The sequence below is a fragment of the Microtus oregoni genome, unplaced genomic scaffold (genome assembly GCF_018167655.1).
Source record: "Microtus oregoni isolate MIOR12 unplaced genomic scaffold, Mior012 000001F_ref0000356, whole genome shotgun sequence".
Taxonomy (NCBI): Eukaryota; Metazoa; Chordata; class Mammalia; order Rodentia; family Cricetidae; genus Microtus; species Microtus oregoni.
In genome coordinates this window covers 81,039,887-81,065,465 of record NW_024543060.1, presented here as the reverse complement: position 1 = coordinate 81,065,465, position 25,579 = coordinate 81,039,887, and the positions used below count along the sequence as shown (strand labels likewise).

General features: G+C 46.6%; 2 protein-coding genes across 4 annotated transcripts in view; both read left to right on the top strand.

Annotated features, from left to right (window-relative positions):
- The first annotated feature begins 1,760 nt into the window (after positions 1-1,760).
- Positions 1,761-25,579, top strand: part of Poc1b (POC1 centriolar protein B) — an 81,152-nt gene continuing 57,333 nt past the window's right edge. For all 3 annotated transcript variants that reach the window (XR_005976177.1, XM_041672489.1, XM_041672479.1), the window contains exons 1-3: positions 1,761-2,419; positions 2,924-3,008; positions 22,582-22,753. Coding sequence is in view for 2 of the 3 variants with exons in the window: in XM_041672489.1 (XP_041528423.1) it covers positions 2,036-2,419; positions 2,924-3,008; positions 22,582-22,753 (641 nt within the window). In the remaining variant the exon portion in view is untranslated. The remainder of the gene's footprint in view (positions 2,420-2,923; positions 3,009-22,581; positions 22,754-25,579) is intronic.
- On the top strand, positions 3,302-7,156 carry Galnt4 (polypeptide N-acetylgalactosaminyltransferase 4). Its single transcript, XM_041672502.1, has one exon. It carries the CDS (start codon positions 3,547-3,549, stop codon positions 5,293-5,295), a length of 1,749 nt encoding a protein of 582 aa, XP_041528436.1. The 5' UTR covers positions 3,302-3,546; the 3' UTR covers positions 5,296-7,156.

Here is a 25,579-nt window from a genome sequence, read left to right as displayed (position 1 = left end):
TCCTTAGCAGGTAATTGCACAGCATGAATATTTATGAAAGTAACAATAGCAGGCTATGCCCTAGGGTGCTGTCGGAACTCTTTTAGTGTTTAAGATACCGACCCACTTTTGATGTGGTCTCATGTACTATATATAAATGCAGATAAAACCCATGTGTGGCCCTCTTGGCTGCTGGATTTGGTTCCAGTTCCCAGCACACATGCAGAGGACTGTGGATCGCTACCCTTGCTATGAGTTTATCCCCCCCAAAATTGGCATTTGTTATATGCCATTCCAAGCTACTGTGGGACTGTTTTGTATGCCAACACTAGGGCCTATCTCTTCATCTATTTAAAGTATGTCTTGTCTATTCATGAACTAAAGATCAGTCCACTTTAGTATGCCACTGACTGTTATAGTTATTACACAGCATTATGACAGCAATGGATGACTGACTGATACAAAAGGAACTCAAGTAGCTGTGGAATATCTACTATAGATATAGCGAAGGTTTATAGTGAGACATATGCTTTCATAACTTGCTTCATCTCCCGGCCTTCTGGTTTGCTTATAAAAAAAAAAAACACGCTCACTTGTGACAAACTGATGATTCCAAAAATAGTACTCAAACAATTTAGAAAAACCTTATACTCGTGTCTTCTTTTCTTTCAAGTTAATCTCTCCAACATTCTTCCCTTTGATCTGCTGTGTCCCAAATCAGACATAGCTATGAGAGATCCTGAAATCTTGGTTTCTCCTGTTTCTAACATCAGAGCATTTTACTGTAATCAAATATACAAGAAATAAGCATCTACTTATTTTGCTATCTAATGCAAACTTAATCACACAACGTGATCTTATTTATTTCTAGTTTATTCGCTTCCTTGCAACTAGTAGCGCGTATCAAATTGCATTTGTTTTTATGGCCAAATAATATTCCTTTTACGTATAAATACCGATTAATCTGTAGGATACTTACTTGTTTCTAGCTTTGGGCTGCTTTGTATAATGCTGCTATGAATGTTGGTGAATACAGATGTTTGGCCCCTGTTTTGCCAGATCATAAGTAAATTGTTTGATTTCTGAGTAATTGCCATGAATTCTGAGTATCCATGTATCCCAGGCTGGCACAAAACTCCAGCGTGGCTAAGGATGACCTTGGACTTCTGATCCTCCTGCCTCTAACTTCCCAGTGCCAGATTGGGTTGGTGTGGTACTGGCGGTAGAGGTGAGGGTTTTTGTTTGTTTGTTTGTTTGTTTTTGTTCATGCTAGGCAAGCACTTTGCAACCGAGCTACAGACCATCCCAAGAATGGCAAGTTCTTGAAGGCGGGGAAAATATTTTGGTTTTTTCGGAGTTTTGCCCCTTTTGTCTTGTTTTTTGTAGCCCTTGGGGTCAAACATACAAAAGATATTTAACAACCACCCACCCATGTGTTAAACTAATACTGTATTGCAGACTTTCTCTACCTACTTAATTGCTACATAGTGGTTAAGACTAAATGCAGTCACAATACAGCCCGTCAGAGAACCTGTAATTAAGACATCTTTCATTTACATAGAACATGTATCTTGCGAGGTATCATGACATTTTGTTGCCAAGAATCTCTGTTTCATATATAATTTTCAGATAAGTCCTTTATGCTTCAGGGCAGGGTTTGCCGTCTCATTTGGTGTCACAGGCTTTGATGTGACCTCCCTTTTATAAACTGCCACCGACAACATTTTGTAGCTTTACCAACCTCATGCTGCCGAAGCACAGATGTGTAAGAAAGCCTGCAGTGTAAACCCTTATAGTAACCTTGCGGTGTAGTAGTGTTCATTCATCGTGTGCCGCCGGCATTTGGATCTACACCACGTGCAAAACCAAACAAACAACAAAAAACCCTGCAATTTAACCAAACCAGGTTTTCCGCCAGGTACTTAGCTCCTCTGAATGCACTGTTACAGAAACAGCAAGCCTGAACCTCCCAGTATCTCTCTCCGGTCTTCACAAGGTGTAGCGGATCCGTTGGCGCGCTTAGGGCGCGGTCTCTTTAAGGTGTAATGGAACTCTGATGGCGTCGATCACAGGCTCACGTCCGCCTCGCCCCCCCACAGATCTCATTTCGCCCCAGGCTTCTCCCCGGTCCCCCCCGCGCACCAACCCGAGGATCCGCTACCTCGGATGCACGCGGGCTCCGCTATGTGCGAGCGCTGGACCCCGCACCGGCGCGCTCCCGCCGAGCCGTCCGCTGTCCCCCGCGTGGCCAGCGTCTCGGGGCTCATCTGGCCACGCCTGGAGCGCGGGCTTTGATTGGGCCGCCGTTGTTGTAGTGACCGGGAGGCGCCGGCGCTCGGAGCTGACGGTTCCGGGCGCCGCACGGTCCCCCCTTGTCCCCGTCCCTCCCTGGCTCCCTCAGGCCCCGGAGCTGCCCGCTCCCCGCATGGCCTCCGTCCGGGTAAGGCCCCCGCCGGCTGTCCGAGCCGACCCCATGGCAGCGGGGCCAGGTGGGGGGACCCCCGGCCCGGGAGCTCGGCCTATCGCTCGCACAGCGCCCGGCACCGGGAGCTCCGTGCCCAGACAGGGCGGTGAGCGCTGCTCCTGGGCTCCCGGAGCTCGGACCCCCGACTTCCCGGCCGCCTTCCGCGCCACGCCTGCGTCAGAATCGCCTGGGAGGTTTAAAGGGCGCGGGAGCCTGCGCCGTGCACCGGCGGCTCGGTCCCCCGAGCCGGGGCTGGTCCCTGGGCTGCACGCTCCGGAGCCTGGGCTGGGGGGCTCCTCCGGCGGGGGGCACGGGCAGTTCCCGTTGCCTGTCACCCCGGAGGTGATACCCGCGCTTCCCTCGATGCCCACCTATGAGGCGGGGTTCTCTCCAGCCTCGGGGGACCGGCAACACTGGCCTCTGATCCCGAGAGTTAGAATTCTGCACCTGCTTTCAAAACTTGCCAACTTTCCATCCTAGGAGGACCCGATTCTGGAACGTTATTTTAAAGGCCACAAAGCTGCGATCACTTCCGTGGACTTCAGCCCCAACAGCAAACAACTTGGTAAGTCGTCCTTTTTTTTTTTTCCTTTTCCTTTCTTTTTGTGACGGTAAGCAATGATCACTTAGCAGAAACCCTTTCTTTCCTTCTCGTTGGTCTCTGACTGAGGGAGCCAGGGGCGACGGGGCACTTGGGACCACTCCAGGTCCCCTGGCCTCTGCTCAGTCCCGGTGCGGCCGGTCTGGGCCTGAAAGGCAACTTTCGTGAACTAACCACCAGGAGGAGTGAGTGGGAAGGGGAGGGGTTTGTGATCGGCCTGGGGAGGGTGGAGTATTGGCTGGAGAGTTTGTGAAAAAGTTCTGAGACGAGCAGGAGGAAGTGGGGACCGACCAGTTGAGCTGCACCGGAGGCCGAGGAGCAAGGGGGGCGGGGGTCTCAAGTGACCCCCGGGAAACTCCGGTGTCCTGGAAGGAGCCCAGCGCCTACATGAAAGGAGGGACGTGGTTGGAAGGTCGCCCCTACCTGAGCCGGGAACTCCAGCTACTGGGTCCGCAGCACTTCCCCCGCGTGCTGGCTGGGTGGCCGCGTCTACGCACGACCCATGAGGATCCGGATGGCCGTGAGGTGGACCTGGGCAGGCAAGAGCTGCCTGCTGCTGGCGTTTTTAACACTGGCTTATATCCTGGTGGAGTTCTCCGTCTCCACTTTGTATGCCTCCCCAGAAGCCGGCCATGCCAAGGAGCTGGGGCCAAGGCGGCGCTCAGACATTGAGACGGGGGAAGAGGATTTGTCTCAGCCTCTTTATATAAAGCCCCCTGCAGATTCCCATGCTCTTGGAGAATGGGGGAGGGCCAGCAAATTGCAGCTCAATGAGGGTGAACTGAAACAGCAAGAAGAACTCATTGAGAGATATGCCATTAATATTTACGTCAGTGACAGGATCTCCCTGCACCGCCACATAGAGGATAAAAGAATGCCCGAGTGTAAAGCCCAGACGTTCCACTACAGGTCGCTTCCCACCACCTCCGTTATCATCGCCTTCTACAACGAAGCCTGGTCCACTCTGCTTCGAACCATTCACAGCGTTCTAGAAACGTCACCTGCGGTACTCTTGAAGGAGATCATCTTGGTCGATGACTTGAGTGACAGAGTTTATTTGAAGTCGCAACTCGAAACTTACATCAGTAATCTCGATAGAGTGCGCCTGATTAGAACGAATAAGAGAGAGGGGCTGGTCCGGGCCCGCCTCATTGGGGCCACTTTTGCCACTGGGGATGTTCTCACGTTCCTGGATTGCCACTGTGAGTGTAACACTGGTTGGTTGGAGCCACTTTTAGAAAGAATTAGTAACGATGAAACAGCAATCGTATGCCCTGTTATTGATACTATCGATTGGAATACTTTTGAATTCTACATGCAGACTGGGGAGCCCATGATCGGTGGGTTTGACTGGCGCCTAACATTTCAGTGGCATTCTGTCCCCAAACATGAACGGGACAGGCGAACATCAAGAATCGACCCCATCCGGTCACCCACCATGGCAGGAGGCCTGTTTGCCGTGAGCAAGAAGTATTTTCAGTACCTGGGAACCTACGACACGGGCATGGAAGTATGGGGAGGGGAAAACCTTGAGCTGTCTTTCCGGGTTTGGCAGTGCGGCGGCAAACTGGAGATCCACCCATGTTCTCATGTGGGCCACGTGTTCCCCAAGCGGGCGCCATATGCTCGCCCCAATTTCCTACAGAATACGGCGAGGGCTGCCGAAGTCTGGATGGACGAATACAAAGAGCATTTCTATAACCGAAACCCACCAGCTCGGAAAGAGGCCTATGGCGATATTTCTGAAAGGAAGCTGCTGAGGGAGCGGCTGAAATGCCAGAGCTTCGACTGGTATTTGAAAAATGTGTTTTCTAACTTACATGTCCCTGAGGATAGACCTGGCTGGCACGGAGCTATTCGCAGCATGGGCATCTCTTCCGAGTGCTTAGACTATAATGCTCCTGACAGCAACCCGACAGGTGCTAACCTTTCCTTGTTTGGATGCCACGGTCAAGGAGGCAATCAATTCTTTGAATACACTTCCAACAAAGAAATCCGATTTAATTCTGTGACTGAATTATGTGCGGAGGTCCCCGAACAAAAGACTCATGTAGGGATGCAAAACTGTCCCAAGGATGGTCTCCCTACCCCTGTCAACATCATTTGGCTTTTTAAAGAAGACGGCACGATTTTTCACCCTCACACAGGACTGTGCCTTACTGCTTTCCGGACAGCCGAAGGCCGACCCAGTGTGCAGATGAAAACATGTAACGCCCTTGATAAAAACCAGCTCTGGCGTTTTGAGAAATAGACAACAGCAGGAGACCATCTTCTGTTTGGGAGCTGACAGTAGTAGCTCCTGGAAAGTCAGAGTGACCAGTGATGATTGTATTCTTCCTAGAAGTCACCCAGAAGCTGGCCCTGAGAACACTGGCAAGCCACGGTTCATGTGGTGACGTCCCTCTGAAGCTGGGTGCCCAGAGCATCACTGCTCAATCTTTCAAAGTGCCTTCTTTCCTCGGGGCTTGTTCTATTTAAGAAGCTTTGTTTATGTGGTCCCCTACTTCTCTTCAAAGAAGCTGCTGTGAATTGAGATGCACAAAACACTTAGGTGTGGGCTGTGGGTGTAGCTCAGCAGCGGGTGCAAGACCCTGCGCCGGACACACGGCGCCACAAAATGCATACTTGAGTGCAAGACTTAATATTAAAGAATGTAAAAGCCCAAGCAAAATGGGGTATGATTCATGCTGATTGGTAAATTCATTGCTTAGCCTTTTCTTTTTGTTGTTGTTTTTTTTTATCAAAGCTTGTGAATGTGTAATTAGAGCTATTACTGTTTTGATTATGTAGGGTTTGAATTTCTTTTAGTCAGTTTGTTTGAGGTTTTTAGAAACGAATTTGTCTTTGATCAGATAGAAGTAGAGGAAATTTGATCTTGAGAAAAAGGCCTGAGGTTGATATATGTTTCATTGGAAGAGGAGACTGGTCCGAATGCAAGTTTGGAGGTTGTTTTTTTTTTTTTTTTTTTTTGACAGTTATCTCAGAAACTTAGACTCTGGGCCAGATGAGATGCTGGGACATTCACATCCCGTGCTTTGTAAGCGTGAGCTATTGGACCTGTGTATTGATACCTCGATACCTCCCGTCGCTGGCTCTGCAGGCCGTCCACTCTGTGAATGGGTCTGTGCGGTGTAGGGCATCTTCTGACTACCCTTCCTTAGGCTGTGAGTGGACCAGAGTGGGGCTCATTCAGAATACTGCGCCTCCCTCTGTTAGCGCCTCACTTAAACAGGACTGGGGCCTCTCTGAGGTCAACCCCAAATGTGCTCGCTGAAATGGGTGAAACTGAAAGTGTCCCAGGCCTGCAAAGAGTGTTCAGCTCGCCTGACTTCTAGCTCACCAGGAAATTTGGAGAATTCTCTTAAGATCGCAAGGGAAGAAAGACTGTGTTGGTAGTTGTCGGTTGCTGCCTGCCAGCTCACTGCTAACCCGTGGCAGCCTGGCAGCTCTCACAGCAGAAGGATGGCCTTGAGTCATTCATCTTGCTGGGGCCTCAGATTTCTTGTCTGAATAGCCCGACTGGGTCTTGGAAATTGACCCTTCCTATATACACACCTTCCTGTCCCCTACTCACCCACTGTGATTTCAAGGAACACTTTTGTGTCTTTGCTTTTAACATAGGTAGAGCTAGGCCTCTGAGCTGTGTTCAGTTTGGAAGACCGAGAAGTTTCCATGAGCCGAGCTCACCTGAAGTGTGTTTCTCAGTGCATGGGATTGTAGTTAGTTTTATAGTCATTTTATTTTGACAGTTGTTGAACTGATTTTGTTTTTTAAAAGTTTTAAACTTTCCAAGTAATTCTTTCACTAAGAATATGGATGTTTCCCAAACTAAGTTATTTCAGAAGTAAATACATCTTAAGACGTTTTTTGGTTCCTTACTATCGTTTTATCCAGAAGTCACAGGCCAGATTTGGGAGCGAGTCCCAGTTCCTTGACTGTGGTATGAAAAAACACGTGCTCCACAGTGAACCAGTCGTCAAGAACTCATAAGAAGATTGTTTTCAGTGTTCACTTGACAGTCTGGGCGGAGAAAGGGAGCCTTGTAAACCCTGAATTGATGCAAATTGTTTCGGGTGACCATGTCCGAAATTAAAGTTTGTGTGTTCTTGTGACTGTTTTGTTCTCATTGACTCTTTGAAGATCTGTTGTTTCCGCTTTTCTGTAGGTTCTCCAGCATCCTTAAAGTTTATGAAGGTGTGTCCAGATTCTGTGGGCAATGCTTGGCCCTTATGTTATTAAAGTAAAATACACAAAAGTACTTATTCAGAAGGAAATTCTCCTTAATGCCCTCTTGCCTTCCCCATGTCCTCTTGAAACAATTTTTCGCAAAATTTTTCTTTTTGCCGTGTTGTTCTTGTTAGCCCCCTGTTATATGAGAGAAGGAAGATGACTGTACTCTAGAAGTGAATATTGAAATTATTACTATGTTAGTATCTTGATGCCCCATCAACAGAGAGAAGGGCTTTTAAGACTAAAGCATTTAGTTCTGTGTTCACCTCTTTCTCTATTGGTGGTTATGACTCTGTAGGCTGGTGGCTTATTTATATCTATAATTCATAGCAAAAGGAAGCTAAAGTTGTGTTTTTATCATAGGTGTGCCCCAATTTCATTCCAAAAAGTACACTATAATGAAGCATGCAAATACTCTTTCACTTCTTATTTCCAATTTATTGTTACCACCCAAGCTCTCTGTTTTGCTGTAGACAGTTGGGGGCTGATCCTTTAAGCGAATTTACATGCTTAAATTAAATGCCACGAAAGCATTTGGTAAGCAAGGAGTTTCCATCTTGTTGTTTACTGGCCAGTCCCGTGACTAGATTATCTACAGAAGCACAGAAGCAGCTTGGCAGCTGTTTTTATTAAAGAATGATAATGTGGTTCTCAGAAAGCGTCTTTTAACTTGAAATACCTTGTTTGTAAGGGAAAGTGTGTTTACTCAGCCAGTAGTTGGCTCTAGCATGTGCATTGATGTTAGCAGACTAAAATAGTCCATGCAAAAGTCAGGTTATTGTTTTTTTAAAGTTGTATTATATTCTTAGTTGTTTTAAGGTCTCAATTTTAATGAGTAAAATTTAGATTTGACTTGTCTTTTTGAATTTCTATTTTAATAACATTTTTAAATGTTAGTATAATAACATTTTTGAATAATCAGAAACTGAGGTTCGGATGTGTGCATTTTGAGCAGTGTCTGTGTTTCTTTTTGTTAGTAGTATTTAGGGCACACGACACAATGTATGTATGCCTAATTATTTTTGCAAACGGATTCCAATGATTTTAGCCTGTAGAAGCAAAGTTCCTGTGTACACATTTATGACTGTGGCGTGGTAGTTACATAAACATGCGGTTCTTTTCCTTACTTGGAAGTTCAGATAGGGTATTTAGAAAGTCAGGTTTCCCGCCTGGCCGTGTAAGATGTCGTTAACAAGTAAATGATTCAGAAGTGGTGTCAGCACTGTCGTGCGTTAGCTATGAACAAACTGGAAATGATAAGGCTCTCCGGGACCCATCCTGTCCACTCTACAAGGAAGTAAGTGGTTCCCAGGACACGTGGACACTCTTCCTTTCAAAATTGTGGGCTCAAAATAACACGCTTGTCCCCTAATCCGCAACCTCCCACTCTTTCCTGTCCATGAGTACAGATACCTTTCAGCCAGTAGTATGAGTGATTTTTTTTTCTTTTTCTTTTGAGACAGAGTCCTTGTGAACCCCAGACTGTCCTCAGACTTGCTATGTAGCCAAGGATGACCATGGACTTTGCTCCTCCTGCTTCATCTCTTAAAAGCGATTCTTCAGGAATACCCCCATGCCCTCGCCTCTTTCCAGTGAGCTGTGCTGTCCCAAGAGTGTTTATTCTGAGGACCCTGCCCTTGTCAGATGTACTGGGGCCACATCTAAGGACACACACTAGATATAGTGAGCATTTTTTTCTGCTTGTTTTTACATACAGAAAGTTTCTATACATGCAGGTGCTCACTCTCTAAGCAGCTCTTTGTAAATCATGTCGTGTCTCCGTGTTTCAGTCTCGTGGATGTACAGGGGTTGACCGGACGGACTGTGTGCAGGACGTTCGTGGTTCCAGGGCTCTGAAGAGGGAGTGGTAGACAATGGTTGCTCACTGAGGCTTTTCCTTTTCTGGTCAGAGGGAAGAGTAATGTGATGAGAACATTCTGGAGTGAGTGGCAGTGATTCCACTTGGTACGAAACACTGAATCGTGTAGCAAAGGGTAGGGCTTGTGGCACGTGAATTATATTTCAATTTAAAAATTATTGGTGGAGAAGAAGAGAGGCTGGAGAATTCCAGGCATCCTAAAGAAGAGGGTTTTTGTTGTTGTTGTTGTTTTGTTTTTTTTATAATACATATGTTAATCCTCTGGCTTAGTATTAGGTCGAAGGTGAAAGTCAGTCTGTATCAGTTTCCCCTAGCAATCCTGAGAAGCTGCAGTCCATTCATTTGGCCGGGAGGTATAGAGAGTACAGAACAGGGAACAAAGACCTTACTTATCCAGCCGTACCCGTGGCAGAATGGATGGCCAGGGAAGTCCTTAGAATTTACTAATAACAATCAGATATGCCTTTTCTGTTTGCTCAGTTTTATGGCTTGCCCAGCCCAGGTGGGGCGCAGTATGTCTGAAATAAATGAGAGGTGTTCCAGCTGTCTGCTCAGTATTCCAAGTCCTTCCTTTGCCGTTCAGAAGGGGGGAAGGGTGGGACTGTTGACTTAATATCCTTTAGCCCATACTGTCACGTGCTCTAAATATACATACAAGAGAGAACAAAACAGATGTGTGTCCTAAAATGATATAAAGAGTTCACAGTCCAGTGGGAAAGACAAACAGCCCACAAATCCCTGTGTAGCTAACTTTTCCTCAATGGAACAAAGAAACAGTCAGCGCTGAGGAAAAGGACAGCACGGTGGGGGGTCTAAATGGAGCGAGAGTTAAAGGAGTAATTGTCCACAGAAGTCATTCTTAGCCAGAGCCCTGAAGCCTCAGCTAGGTAGACAGCAGAAGAGGAACAGTGTAGGAAAAGGCCAAGGGTGGGGAAAACCTTGTCTTAGAGAAGTAGGAAACTTCCATAAAGGATAGAGCCCTGTACTCAGGGAGAGTAGAGCTGGAGGGTGGGCAGCGGACTTGCTAGGACTTAAATGGCAGCTGGTGGGCCTACAGAAGAGTTGCCTCAGTCCCTGGAACCTCTGGTGTGTCTTTTTACAGGCAAAAAGATTGTTTTAATCATAGTTTATGATCTTGAGGTGAGATCGTCTGAGTGGTAAATTCTGTCACAAATGCCCTTATAACAAAATGGCACAGTCGGTCACACCTGCCATGCAGCATTGAAAGGCCGAGGAAGGAGCACTGTGAGGGCCTCAGGAGGAAGGACACTGTGAGGGCCTCGGGAGGAAGGAGCACTGTGAGGGCCTCGGGAAGAAGGAGCACTGTGAGGGTCTCAGGATGAGGGCCTCGGGAGGAAGGACACTGTGAGGGCTTCGGGAGGAAGGACCGCTGTGAGGGCAGCGAGACTAGCCTGGGATGCAGAATGAAACACAGGCTCAAACAGAAAACCCAGAATAGCTAGCCAGGCATGGTGGTGTCACGTGCCTGTAATCCCTGGCATTAGGGAAGCCGAGGCAGGATTACTGAGAGTTTAGATTAGCCTGGGCTTCAGAGGGAGACCCAACCCCCCAAAGCAAACAAACAAGTGGAAAATAGATAAGGGGAGGCCATAGGAAGCCAGAGGCCAGCGGCAGACCTCAGCGAGGCAGAGGCAGTCAGAGTAGAGGAGGCCCAGAGGGAGAGGGAGTGGGGCTCCCCAGGGCCTCTGGAGGGACGCTTCTCTGTCAACACCTTGACCTCTGGCCTCCAGAACCGTGAAGAATAAACTTCTGTTGTTTTAACTGTCCAAGTTTGTGGTCTTTGTGATGACAGCCACAGGAAACGGAAGTGTATTTAGGGATCTAGTCTACGGGTTTAAGATCTGATTTATGCTTTGACTTATCATCATGGCTACTGTGTGGAAACAGATAGTAAAGAAGTTCCCGAGCTGTTACAGAAGACCGTCAGAAAGGCCATCGTGCATGCGAGGAGGTCATCCTCAAGCTAGGGTGAGGGTTTGCTAGGAGACTTGTGGAAGTGTAAATAGATAGAGGTCATTTGGGGTCACAGGAAGGGATCTGGTCACGGGGAAGAAGCAGAAGAAGAAGAGTAAGTGGCCTGTGCTGAGCCCTTCCTAGCTCCGAGCTTTGGATCAGAGAGACAGCAAGGGACTGGACTGGTTGGAAGGGAGCCGGTGTATAGGATGGCAGAAGGCAAGCCTATTGTGGAGTAAGATGCTGGAGGAGTCAGCCAGGCAGAGAGGTGGTGAACTGAGTGTGAGAAAGTGGGCCTCTTCAGTCAGTGTCCCCAGTCCTCTCTAGTGTCCCCAGTCCTCTCCAGTGTCCCCAGTCCTCTCCAGTGTCCCCAGTCCTCTCCAGTGTCCCCAGTCCTCTCCAGTGTCCCCAGTCCTCTCCAGTGTCCCCAGTCCTCTTCAGTCAGTGTCCCCAGTCCTCTTCAGTCAGTGTCCCCAGTCCTCTCCAGTGTCCCCAGTCCTCTCCAGTGTCCCCAGTCCTCTCCAGTGTCCCCAGTCCTCTTCAGTCAGTGTCCCCAGTCCTCTTCAGTCAGTGTCCCCAGTCCTCTCCAGTGTCCCCAGTCCTCTTCAGTTTCCCCCGTCCTCTTCAGCGGCTCCATTTGTGTCACAGGCTGGACCGTGCCGGCAGCAGACCCCGACCGTCTGCTTCCTAAATCCATGTTCAACACCTAACCTGAGGAACTGCTTCGCATCCCCATGCCTTTCTCAGTAACTTCAGCTCAGGGCTCCTGTGCCAGCCCATGTTCCTCACTGAGGCCCCTCACAAATGCAGCTGACCATGCAGCTGATGGCACGCCACTCCCACATCTGTCCCTTTACGTTCTCCAGGCAAAATCCAACCCCTCTGGAGTTTCTGAGAGAATCTTTGAGCCAGTGACAGTTCCTAGAAACGCCTCCCCCCACGCTACAAACCCAGGATCACCCACTTTCACACATCTCTGCACACAAGCAGCGTGCTATTGTTAGCCTCCCCCTTCGACATGCTGGCAGGGGATTTTAAAACTATGTTTAAAGGGGATGGATCCGGAGGGGAGGTGGGGGAAAGAACTGGAAGGAATAGAAGGATGGGAACTGGAATCGGGATATATTATATGAGAAAAGAATCTATTTTCATCTATTTATTTAGTTAATTATTTTGGTTTTTCAAGACAGGGTTTCTCTGTGTAGCCCTGGCTGCCCTGGAAGTCTTCCCTCTAGATCTCTACAGAGATCCCCCTGCCTCTACCTCCCAAGACCTGGAATTAAAGGCGTGCGCCGCGGCCACCCGAGCAAGGATCTATTCCCAATAAAAGGAAAAAATTAGTTTAAAAAAGTACATCTTGCCTTGTGCATGCGATCTCTCTGCCTGATCCCCCACTTGGACACCTCACTTAGAGATCTGTCCTTTTTCGACACTAACACAACCCTGTCCTTCCCCACACACTCCATTCCCCCTGCTGTATAGGTCAGATGCTGTTTGGGAGGAGGGGGCACACATATGCACACTGCTGCCGAGGCCAGAGCACAGCCTCAGGTCTCATCCCTCAGGTGCCACTTCTGCATTGCTTGGTTTTGTCCTTGCGATGTCCATCGCGTGTGTGGTGTACTTACCAGTTCCCTTGTGCGTAAGTGCGCGTGTGCGCATGCGCACACATTTCCGGGAGGCCAAAGGTTGATGCCAGGTGTTATTTCTCAGTCTTTTTATTGCTTTGAAGCAGGATCTTTCGCCGAACCTGAAGCTTATTGATTTGACTGGCTGGCTTATTGATTTGTCTGGCTGGCTTATTGATTTGTCTGGCTGACTTATTGATTTGGCTAGCTGGCTAATAATGATCCCTAGCCCAGGGATTATAAGCATATGTCATTGTGCCTGGTTTTTTTTTTTTTAATATGACTTCTGGGGGTTGAATTTAGGCTCTCATGTTGACAATGGAAGCACCCTTTACCAACCATGCCAGTTCACCAGCCTGAGGCCCTACTCTTGAATTATGCTAGGAGTCGGAGCAGATAGGTGTCCTGACCTGAAGGGGGCGGTCCTGACCTGAAGGGGGCGGTCCTGACCTGAAGGGGGCGGGTGAACTGTGAAAGAGAAAGGATGGTGGCTTTAAAGGACTTGAGAGAACTTGGTGTCCCCAAGCACTAAGATCAAGGTTGAAGTGTTTGTGGAGGTGTCTGGCTCTAAGGGAGAGCATGTATCCGCTCTTCTCGGGCCCACAGACCCCATTTGGGAAGGAGATCAAGCACGGTACAGGGCGCTAGCGAAAGGGTATGCAGAGCCCTATGGGGATGAAAGCTTACACCATGATTGACGCGTGTAGAGATGTAAGGCTGCACTTCTGGTGCCGCCTTGAGGAAGACAAGCATGGAGCATGGTGGAACACATACATTCACATCCCCGCTTCCTCCCATCTCTGCTCCCCCAAGTTATCTTTAGTGAAAGTTATTTTTTTTAAAGCCCCCATAGTTCCTTTAGACACAAGATTTTGTTTTTCTCATCTGGGGCAGAGAAATTTTAAATTCTGGCCTGGCGGTGGTGGCGCACGCCTTTAATCCCAGCACTTGGGAAGCAGAAGCAGGAGGGTCTCTGTGAGTTCGAGACCAGCCTGTCTACAAGAGCTAGTTCCAGGACAGGCTCCAAAACCACATAGAAACCCTGCTTCGAAAAACCAAAAAAAAAAAAAAAAAAAAAAAATTAATTCCGACCATTACTTAATTAAACTAACCATAGTTGGCTAGTAAAAACAGATTCTGAGAGTATTAAGCTGTTTGCATTTTGTAGTTCCAGTTAGAATACTGTGATCTTATTGTACAAACCCTCTTCCATTTGGGTTTGTAAATGTGTGTACTTAAAGATTACATCTTATTTTTTTTAATGATCGATAGAGAATGCCTTGCCATTGATTTCTCTAGACTTCCTTGTTTATTTTTCCCTACAGAAGGCAGTCCATTGCTTTCTTTGGTGGCCACAAGGCCATTGTGACTCTGGACATGCAGGAGCAGGTGCGGGTAGCTTGGAATAGGGAAGGACAGAAGCAGAGAGTGTAGAAGAACTTCTAGAGTAGCTGTGCAAAAAGACAAGGCGTCAGATAAGAAGGTGAATTACCAGGCTCCTCGTGACTATGGAAAGACCCAGGAGAGGATATAGTTCAGACGAATAAAAATAGATATGGGCCTAGCGAGATGACTCAGCAAGCAGAGGGGCTTACCCCGAAGCCTGACAACCCGAGTTCGATCCCCGAGACCCACGTAAAGGCGGAACGGGATGACTGACTCCACCAGCTGTTCTCTGGCTCCCACACTCGCACCGTGACACTTGTGCCCACCCAGCCTGGAAGCGCGTGCGCACACACACACACAGACACACACACATACACACACACACAGACACACACACACAGACACACACACACACAGACACACACACACAGACACACACACAGACACAGACACACACACAGACACACACACACAGACACACACACACAGACACACACACACACAGACACACACACACAGACACACACACAGACACACACACACAGACACACACACAGATACACACACAGACACACACACACACACACAGACACACACACACAGACACAGACACACACACAGACACACACACACAGACACACACACAGACACACACACACAGACACACACACAGACACACACACACAGACACACACACAGACACACACACACAGACACACACACAGACACACACATGTTTTTAAAGATAAATATGAGTGTCAACCTTTTTAGCAGATTCTGGCATTTGTCCTCTGACTTGGATCCAGTGGTAACTGTTGTGCAGACTTATCAGAATGATATGTTTGTATGACAATCATGCCATTTACAGAGCAGCGTTGTATAAAAAAACAACAAGATCACAACCGATCTAAATAGGGTAGTTTCATTAAATAATTTGAAGGCTAGCTACACAATAGGCTGATATATAGATTTCTCCCTCCGGTTATAACAGTAATTGGAATCTGAAAAGAACCGTGAAACAAAATTCAGTACACAATGCACCTTTTCCAGGCAGTGAGCCCCCAAGTGCAAATCCCTGGCCTTTGGGGGATGAGAGCACACAAGGTGAGCCCTGCACCTCGACTTTCTTCCTAGCCATGCTCTCCCCAGAGGACAGCAGAGATATAAAATGAGCAGCTTGTCCCACTGGCTGAGCTGCTCCAGATGTGGACTGGAGAGGCTGGGTTATGAGTCGTTTTTGAGCTCAGCCTCAAAAGAATATCTGTCTGTGAGGTGTTGTTCTAAAGCTTTGATTGACAGCCAAGAGGCACACATAAAGAGCAGGTTACTCCATTCAGAGGGCAGACTCCCTAGGACTCCTTCTCAAATCCCACCACCTAGGGAATACATTAGGGTCGAACTGCAACATGAGTTTCAGTAGGGACCAAGCACTTAGTAGTAAGTGACTTTAAGTTCTAGCTTCATTGCAAATGATTAAGAAAAAATACATATTTAAAGGTGTTTCTATAAAGAGAAAATGGTAGGGTCAATAGGCTACATGTAAACTTGATAAAATCTCCAGTAGGGAAAGAAGGTGTGGGGTCTCTTGTACTGTCTTGTAATCTTTCTACAGGCTTGGAATTATGAAAACTAAAATTTCCCAAGAACAGAAAAGGAAACACAGAGTAAGGTATTCTGTGTATTAACAAAACACACATGCCAGCATACACTGAGTAGACAGGAGAAGAAAGGGAGAGGCAGAATGCGAAAGGGCAGATACACACTGTCCTCCATATACAGAAGAGCAGATGTGCACCATCTTCCATATACAGAGGAGCAGATGTGCACCGTCCTCCATATACAGAGGAGCAGATGTGCACCGTCCTCCATATACAGAGGAGCAGATGTGCACCGTCCTCCATATACAGAGGAGCAGATGTGCACCGTCCTCCATATACAGAGGAGCAGATGTGCACCGTCCTCCATATACAGAGGAGCAGATGTGCACCGTCCTCCATATACAGAGGAGCAGATGTGCACCGTCCTCCATATACAGAGGAGCAGATGTGCACCGTCCTCCATATACAGAGGAGCAGATGTGCACCGTCCTCCATATACAGAGGAGCAGATGTGCACTGCCCTCCATATACAGAATGCATGAGACTGAACACACCAGTGTCTGTTAGCACATAGAATTCCCAGTGGTCATGCTCCAGGAAAGGACATATGAGAAACTTGACTAGGACAACAGACTTTGTTCATCTGTGTCCTAACAAGGATTTCCTCAAAGAATGGATTACTGTTTTCATAAGTATTTTATATATGCATATAAATCATATATATAATATATATGTAATTTTTTCTTAGATTGGTAGATTTACTGACTAACATTTTTCTTCACATGCTCCCTTTGGCATTTTATCTTAAAATAGAGCAGTAGCACGATGAATACTGTGAACTTTGGCATTTTAAGTGATGTGGTAATGTTTACATAGGGTGTGGTTCCATAGAAATTGAAATGAATATGAAAGCAAATTATACGGTCACACAGTTCAGTCGTGACATCCATACTTGCATATAATTTTTTTTATTATTGATACTGGAACAGTTCTTAACCAAGAAAGAAGATTAAGGACTGGGTGAAGTTGCACACATCCGTAATCCCAATACTTTAGAGCTGTTGGGGTGCAGGAGGATCTGGAATTCAAGGTTGTCATTGGCTCATGGCAAGCTTGTGTCTAGTTTGGGTTAACTGAGATCCTGCCTCAAAAAAAGGGGGGGAAGGAGGAAGGAAGGAAGGAAGGAAGGAAGGAAAGACAAACAGAACAACGGAGGAAGGGAATTCAGGCGAGAGAGCCAACGCTGGCTTACATATTAGTATGATATATTTTCTTTGTTGTTGACATTATTTCCTGTTTTTTCCAGACAGGGTTTCTCTGTGTAACATCCCTGGCTGTCCTGGAACTTGTTATGTAGACCAGGCTGGTCTCAAACTCACAGAGATCAGTGTACTTCTGCCTCCCGAGTGCTGGGAGAAAAGGCATTTGCCACCATGCCCTGTTTGTTTGCTTGTTTTTTTTTATTACTTATTTTTATTTTATTTGCATTGGTGTTTGGCCTGCATGTATGCATATGTGAAGGCCTCAGATCTTCTGAAGCTGGAGTTTGCAAAGAGTTGTGAGCTGCGGTGTGGGTGCCAGGAGCTGAACCCAGGTCCTCTGCAAGAGCAGCCAGTTCTCCTGATGGCTGAGTCATCTCTCCAGCCCCATCTAAAAGGAATAAAAATAATACATTAGTAGTTTTTCTGTTTTGTTTTCCTGAAGTGTAAGAGAAAAGCATAAAGTATCCAAACTGCAGCTGTAATTGGGACATTTCTATGTCTGGTGTGTCTTCCTTGGTACATCTCACTTCATTCTGATTCTGCAGCTTAATCTTTTAGCCATTATACTAAAGTTAAGCATCTTTCGAGGCTCCAGGCAGGTGGATACTCCCTCCCCGTCACTCACAGTTATGTCGGCAGCATCTTTGAACAAACTCTTGGTTTTCCCTTTTCCCACCTCTCGACCAGAGGTTCTCAACCCATAGGTCAAGACCCCTTTGGCAAATCTACGTCCAAAAAATATTTACATTACAATTTATAATGGTAGCAAAGTTACAGTTATGAAGAAGTTCTTGTGAGGGTCACCACAACATAAGGGACTGTATATTAAAGGGTCACAGCCTCAGGAAGGTTGAGAGCATTGCTCTAGAGCTCTTTTCATCTCATTAAATGGCCTTTAGGTTTTTCTGGGAGACTGGCAGTCAGGACCATTCTGCTTTTCTTCCTAAAATCCATTAACGAACCCTGTAGTTTCTACCCCTCCAGTTTTCACAGCCTCAGACCTAGTCAGATCACCATCCCCTCCAAAGAGCACTATTGTGGTACTGGGAGTTGATTTCTTTCTTACGCTTCTCTGTTGCCTGTGTTATATGCCTGTTAACCTGCTCCAGAGTAAGCCCCAGTAAGGCCTTAGGCAGCTTCCAATTCCTATGGCAAATACTTAAGGAGGAAAGGTATATTTGGGCTTCAGTTGGTGGCCAAGTTACCTGTGTCTTCTTTTGGGCCTATGGTAAGGGCCCATGTCACAGCAGAAGCACATGATGAAGGAAGCTGCTCCCCGCTTGGTGGCCGGGACCAGACAGAAAGGGCTGGTGTCCTATTACCCTTTCAAGGTCTTCCCCCATAATCTCACCCTACCCACTAGGCCCCAACTCTTAAAATCCACCACATCCTGATAAATACCACAAACTGTTGTGCAAGTCTTGACCACATGGGCCTGGCTGAAGTTCCTCATTATGTCACTCCAGTCTTTCTCTTTGTGATGGGTCATTTTAGTGTCTTAGTTAAGCCAACTTGACTGTGTGCTCCTCTAAAAGCTCCCCGTCCTCCGCGTAATGTTTTCATAAGTTCATAACTAACCGCTTCAGTCATCGAGGAGGACTACAGCATAACTGTATCTAGTCTGTGCCGGTGGGTAATGAGTTTCTGGCATGGGGTAACTTGAACAGTACTGCTGCAAACACTGGCATGCGTTCTGTGAAACGCCCATGCGTTCTCTTTGGTACCTAGGTGGGGGTGTAGCTGCCAAGTCAAATGCCAAGTGTGTGTTCTACTTCAGATAGGTGGTACATTCAAACGCTTTCCAGAGTGGTGACACTAACCAGCATGATGGGAGACTTCTGGTTAGTCCACGTCCCCAGAGAGGCAATGTCTCCTTTACTGTAAGCATTTGGATGAGGGTGTGGTGACCTTGGTTTCCTGTCGACTAGCAGAATTGAGCACCTTTTCTTCCTTACTGGCTTGTGGTTTATGAAAGTGCCATCTGTTTAACCCTTTGCCTGTTTTCTTGCTAGGTCATAATCATTTTTCTTATGGATTTATATGATGTTTGTAGATTCTAAGCACAGTTTGTGGTATTCATTCATACATACAGACATACATACATACAATCATCTCCTTTGCTTAGCTCTGCGTGTGTGTGTGTGTGTGTATGTGTACTATTCCCATATAGCTTAGTCTGACCTGAAATTTACTGACTGGAATCTACTGTAACCCAGGCTGGCTTCTAACTCATTAACACTCTTTCTGCTTCTGCCTTCTGAGTGCTGGAATTGCAGACATGTGCCACCATGCTTAGCAGAGTGGGTTCTCTTTTTTCTTTCTCTGTACTTATTTATTTATTATTTATTTATTTATTTATTTATTTATTTATTTATATTCAGCATCTCCTGTGCTGGTCTTAAGATGAGGTTCAACTCCAAAGGAGTGAATTTTTAAGGAGATCTGGGGGTTGGGAGGGGGTGGCAGCTGGAGAGATAGCTCATTGCTTAAGACCACTTGCTACTCCTGCAGAGGGCCAGGGTTCAGGTGCCAGCATCTGCGTGGTGGCTCACAAGCATCTGTACCTTCAGTTCCAGGGCAGATGGCAGTTCTTCTGATAGCAAGCTCCTTGCAAGCCCAAAGACTTGACTTCCATCCCCAGAACCCAGGCAAAGCTAAATAAAAACCAGGCATGGTGGCAGCCTTAGGAAATCCCAGCACTGCAGAGGCAACAACAGGCAGATCCCTGGGGCTCACTGCCAGCAGGCCTAAGCTACTTGAAGAGTTCCCAGCCAGTGAGAGACCCTGGCTAATGGAGGAGGGGGAGGAAGGGAAGGGAAGAGAGAGGCAGGGAGGGAGGAACGATCAAGAAAGATCAAGGCAAGGCATAGAAAATACCTAAGAAATAATACCCAAGGTTGTCTTCTGGATTCCATATATGCACACAAACATGCATACACACACACAACACACACACACACACACACACACACACACACACACGAGAGCCTTTCTTTGCTTTTTTTTTTTTTGGACATCGGTCTTATTGTGCAGCCCTGAATTGGCCTGAACTCACTACGTAGGCCAGGCTGACCTTGAATTCACAGAGACCTATTGGTCTCTTCCTTCAAGCACTTGGATTAAAGGTGTGTGCCGCCACATTCTGTTTACAGTGACCCCCCCCCACACACACACAAGGGAGAAAAGTGTTTTCATTTTACTGTAGCATAAAATGTCATCCTCTTTTTTTATGATTATAGTTTATATTTTTTGTTTTAGCAAACGACCTCCCTCAAAGTCATAAAGGTATTGTATGTTCTCCAAAAACTTACTGTTTTACCATTTTAATGACATTTTAATCCGTAACACATACAGACTTTACTCATTTGAAAAGACAAAAGCAAAGCTCTTCTCTAGGGACAGTGACAGTTTTCCCACCCAGAGCATGGGGTGCCCTCTTTGCAAGACCTAATAGCTTCCTGTTGCACTTGGGGTAAACTGTGCCTCTCCCCGTGCCTCCTTGACTAAAGCCTGTGCCCTGTGATGTCACTTGTCTTCTTGCCTGTCCTGTCTTCCGAGTGCAGTCTCAGACTTTGCACACGAGTTCCCTTCTGCCAGGCACAGTGGTGTATGCCTTTTCCCCCACTACTTTGAAAGCTGAGGCGGGAAGGTTACATGTTTGAGACCTGCCTGGGTTATAAAGTAAAACCCTATCTAAAAAAATAAAATAAAAATGACAACAAAAATTGCTTCTGGGCCTTCTGGCTAAGATGAAGTGGCATTCTTGCTACTCAGAGTGCTCTTTCTGCCATCTGAGCTAGATCATTTCATCCACCTTCCCCAGGACAAGACCCTCTCGTCATGGTGTTTAACATGAATAAATGATGAGTTTTTTGTTTTGGTTTGGTTTTCAAGACAGGGTTTCTTTGTGTATCCTAGCTGTCCTGGAACTGAACTAGCTCTTGTAGACCCCGAACTCACAGAGATGCACCTGCCACTGCCTCTCAAGTGCTGGGATTGAAGGTGTGCACCACCACCTCCCAGCTGAGTAAATGATGTGTTAAGATGCTCCCTCCATGTATGGTGGTGTTAATGATGTCTCACTGAGACATGATCTTTCTGAGAGGGAATGGCTATGTCACTTGCCTTTGCGTATCCTGTTTGCAGCATAATACACAGAACTAAACCAGGATCCCAGGATAGCATGTGTAACCAGTTGTCTTCCCTGTTTGTCCCTAATCCCCAGTAAACAGACCCAGTACAGATGTTTTAGAGTTTGGACAAACTGCAGTAGAACATCAACTTTTTGTACTCTTTCCCCACCTCCTCCAGTCCCCCCCCCCTTTTTAAAGGAAATACATTGAATAAAATTATGGCTCAAAACCTAGAAACTCACCGGACTTTAAACGTGGAGATAATGCATAAGCTAGGGAATTTAGGAGACTTGTGTAACTTTGTAAAGCTGGGCCCTGTTTCTGCCTGTCAGTGATATGCACTGTCCTTGAAGTTTACAAAGTTGCCAATTATCTCCAAGCATTCTCTGTAGACATGGTGATTCCCAGTGACCTGATTTCTGCTGTTGGGGCTGTTCTAGGATGTGTGCATGATAGGACTTGTTTTGTAGGCAAGATTTGAAGATTTTTAGGCTAATGTCCAATATACAGTTCTTATTAATCATCAAATGTCATAAAATTACAGAGCAGAAACAGACTTTTTTTTTTTTTTTGATTTTTTGAGACAGGGTTTCTCCGTAGCTTTTGGTTCCTGTCCTGGAACTAGCTCTTGTAGACCAGGCTGGCCTCGAACTCACAGAGATCCGCCTGCCTCTGCCTCCCGAGTGCTGGGATTAAAGGCGTGTGCCACCACCGCCCAGCCAGAAACAGACTTTTAAGGGCATCTCACCCAGCTTTAAAAACATTTCTGGACCAGTTGATGAAAGTGGATGATTAGTTTCTCAAGCTTACCTGCGCCGTGGGCATGTGAGAAAAAAAAAAAAAAACAAAATAAAAAAAAAAAAACAAAAAAAAACAACCCATATTCCTAGGGAAAGCTTGTGGGAATGTTTAGCAATAAAGACATGATTTATATAGTGCATTTCATATGGTTCAGGAAAAATCGTTTTTGCTTATACCCGTGTTCATGCACAGAGAGAAGCGCTAGGTAGGATTAGGCAAAGAGTGTGTTAGGGCTGCTCCTACTGCTTTGACTTCTGGGTGAACTCACTTCCACATACTTTTCTCAAGTAGCTCACCTGTCCCTCTGAAAACATTGATTGCCCCCACACTGAGGTGAAGTAACTTCCAGGCACCCAGATGGAATGACTCAATCTAGTGCCCTCTTCTTCAGCCTTCTTCCTTCTGGTAGCTTGTAGTCGCTATGCTCCCCTTGGATCCTGAGACTAGTACCCCTTCTGAAGCACGCCACTACCAAGTTTGCATATTCACAATGAAACAAAAATCATTTGAAACGATAAAATACTTTTGCCCTTACCTGATCAGCTCTACAACCTCTAACTTCTTTGTTAATCACAGTTGTTAGTGACAAGGTACGCGTCCGTTCCTGTCTTAACCCTGGTTTGTTTGTTCTTCTCTTTCTCGACAGCCACTGCCTCTTGGGACACCTTTCTTATGCTGTGGAGTTTGAAGCCAAACACTAGAGCTTACAGATATGTGGGCCACAAGGACGTTGTGACCAGCGTGCAGTTTTCTCCACAAGGAAACTTATTAGCCTCTGCTTCACGAGACAGAACTGTTAGGCTCTGGGTTCCTGATAGGTGAGAGGAAGAAACACTTGATAAGTTTTGGGTTGGAACTGTGAGGGACTCCTGAGGTCTGGCTGCTCCTAATGTGCATCTTGGGATTGCCTCAACTAATTAATGACCTGTACTCACTGGGATCACACAAGTAATACCCTGGTCTTAAACTCATACTATTTCGTTCAACTCAAAATTATGTCTTCCTTTTGAAAAACCATTTCTAACCTGGAGATAGGTACAGTATGTCTGAATCTTTGGGAGATGGCCAGCAATCTCTGTGTAACTCTGAAACACAATGGCATATATCAAAATTTTAATTATTAACCTCCTTGTGCCCTTTCATGGGTTTTTTAGGAGCCCTTGGAACCCTGTTGACACCCTGTGCTTAGACTGTCCTTTGATTGTTACCATTCATTTTGGAGCTCTAGAATTTTCTTGTTTAAAAAATTTCAGGCAAAAATATAAATCATTGCCTGGCCGTGGTGACACATGCCTTTAATCCCAGCACTTTGGAGGCAGAAGCAAGGAGATCTCTGAGTTCGAGGCCAGCTTGGTGTACAGATTGAGTACCAGAGCAGCCAGGGCTACACATAAACCTTGTCCTGAAAAACCATATACATATATCATTGCATTTGCTGAAGTGTCATTCCCTGATAACAGATCTTGTGTGAGACACTGTTCAGACATGAGCCGACAGCCTGTCTATTGTAAAAAGCTTTGGAGTTAGGATACTTTTGTAAGTTTTAAATTTTAAGTATCCCCCCCCCATACCCGCCAACAGCCAGTCAGCTTTGTACCTTGGATCTACCCCCCCCCCACCCCCCCGCTTCTCTAGGATGCTTTTTGAATGGCTCCTGTGTGTTCTGTCCTTTTCCTCTGTCCTGTGGCTCTGTGGTGGCAGGGTTGATGTGCAGTCTGCGACACTCTCATGCACCTAGAGAGAAAGCATGTGTGTGAATGGTTACCTGCCGCCAGGCACTTCACTCTGCCACCACCCAGGGGAAATTCTGGTCAGAAAAGTCTGAATATTTTGCTGACAGAGGTAAAAAGTCTTCAAGAGAATTGACATGAGAATGTGCATGGCCTCTAGGGAAACTCAGAGGAGGCAAGTTTGAGGCTCGGGAGAAAGCGTACGCTTTGAAAGCCTTAGCTCTGGAAATCGAGGACGAGTTCATTGTTTCAGGGGTTGCAGCTGGTTTTTCTATTACTGATGTGAGAAATAGATCATTCAGGGGGTGGGTGCACTAAAATCACCCCGAATCATTGCTGTAGATATCTACCTAGTGATTGTATTTCTGTACTGGTTTCTCTTTCTAAATAATAGCAGTAGGCCATTTATTATTTAGATTATTTATTCTAAATAATCACAGTAGGCCAGGACAGTGGTGAATCATGGCAACAGGGAATTTAGATAACAGTGTTTAGTTACTCATTACTGCTTAAAATCCCCCTTACTGACTAGCTCAATCCAAAGACTAACACTTCTCTTCATGTTGAGGGCGGTTGGGATGCTTTTCTCCCTGTTTGGTGTTGGCAGAGGTAACCATACAGCCTCATGAGCTGGTGGCTGAGCTGGAAGACACACTTGTGTCTCAGTTTTCCTTGAGCCCTCTGACCCAGCAGAATAGCCTACGGAGTGGCAGGGGAGCTCCAGGATTGTGACAGCAAAAACTGCTGGACGTCTTAAGTACTTGGCCCTCAGCTGCACAGTGTCACCGGTGCTGGACAGAATAAGTCACAAAATCAGACTGGATCTGAAAGAAGAGAGCGGTGAGGCGCCAGCCCAACAGACAGCACTCAAACTCTGCTGTGCAGGCTTCTACTGAGTTCCTGTGCAGTGGGGCCCAGGGCAGGCCAGCCTAGCCCAGAGGAGGCCCCAGAAAGATAGCCACGCAGTAGCACAGACTGCTGGGTGGGGTGTAGACTGAAGTTCAGGGACTGTTTTAATGATATTGACTGACTGTCCGTCGCTTCCTGGTCACTGTGGATGGCAAGTCTTTTCTTTGCTGTCTCCTGATTCTTTTCGCAAGAGTTCCCATTGAAAACGGAGTGAAGCCATCCTTGTATTCTCTCCTGGATGTCTACTACCAATATTGATTATTTCGTATGCATTATCCTATGCCTGGTGATAGAAATTAATGATAAAGTCACATTTACCCTCATGGGCCACTGACTGGGCAAGCCAGACTGAATCTCCCAAGCTTGTAATTATAATATTGACTCTTCTGAGTGAAATTCAGTAGGTGGTTACTCTCTTGTGTACCTGATGTATTAAATGGTATCTCACAGAGATGGGTACGGTCATTCCTGTAGGAGAGAGAAAGGAATTTAATTTTAAAAGTCAGGATATACTGCAGTTATTCAAATCCTAGTAGCAGATCAGGGCCAGTGTGCTTGGGTCAGCAGATGGGCAGGGGTCTTCCTGAGAGCGTGACTGCAGAGGCACAGGTGTGTCTGAAGCGCTCTGAATGTGCCGGGTACAAAGTTCAGCCCCGTGGCAGGATATCCTGCTAGGGAGCCAGGAACACATTTACACTGGGATTTGTGTGCTTGTCATTCATCACCTTTTCAACAGTGATAAGCTCAGTATGTAGGTGACAGGGGTGGGGAGAAAGGATTAGAGCAGGGCGACCGATTAAGAGGCTTTTGCACTAATCGAGATGAAGGGTGTTAAGGATAGAAGTTCCTGAAGGCAGGCAGAACTGGGGCAGAAAGAAGAGGGCTATTCAGAGGGTGTGGAGGAAGTGGTGACCCCCGGGTTTAGGGATGCAGTGCATGGAGGAGAAGGTGCACGGGACTTCTCCCGGCGTGTGCCATAGAGACAGTGCTGCCTGCCCCAATCCC

Coding starts and splice junctions, on each gene's coding strand:
- Galnt4 (XM_041672502.1), top strand. CDS start 3,547: ATGAGGATCCGGATGGCCGTGAGGTGGACCTGGGCAGGCAAGAGCTGC.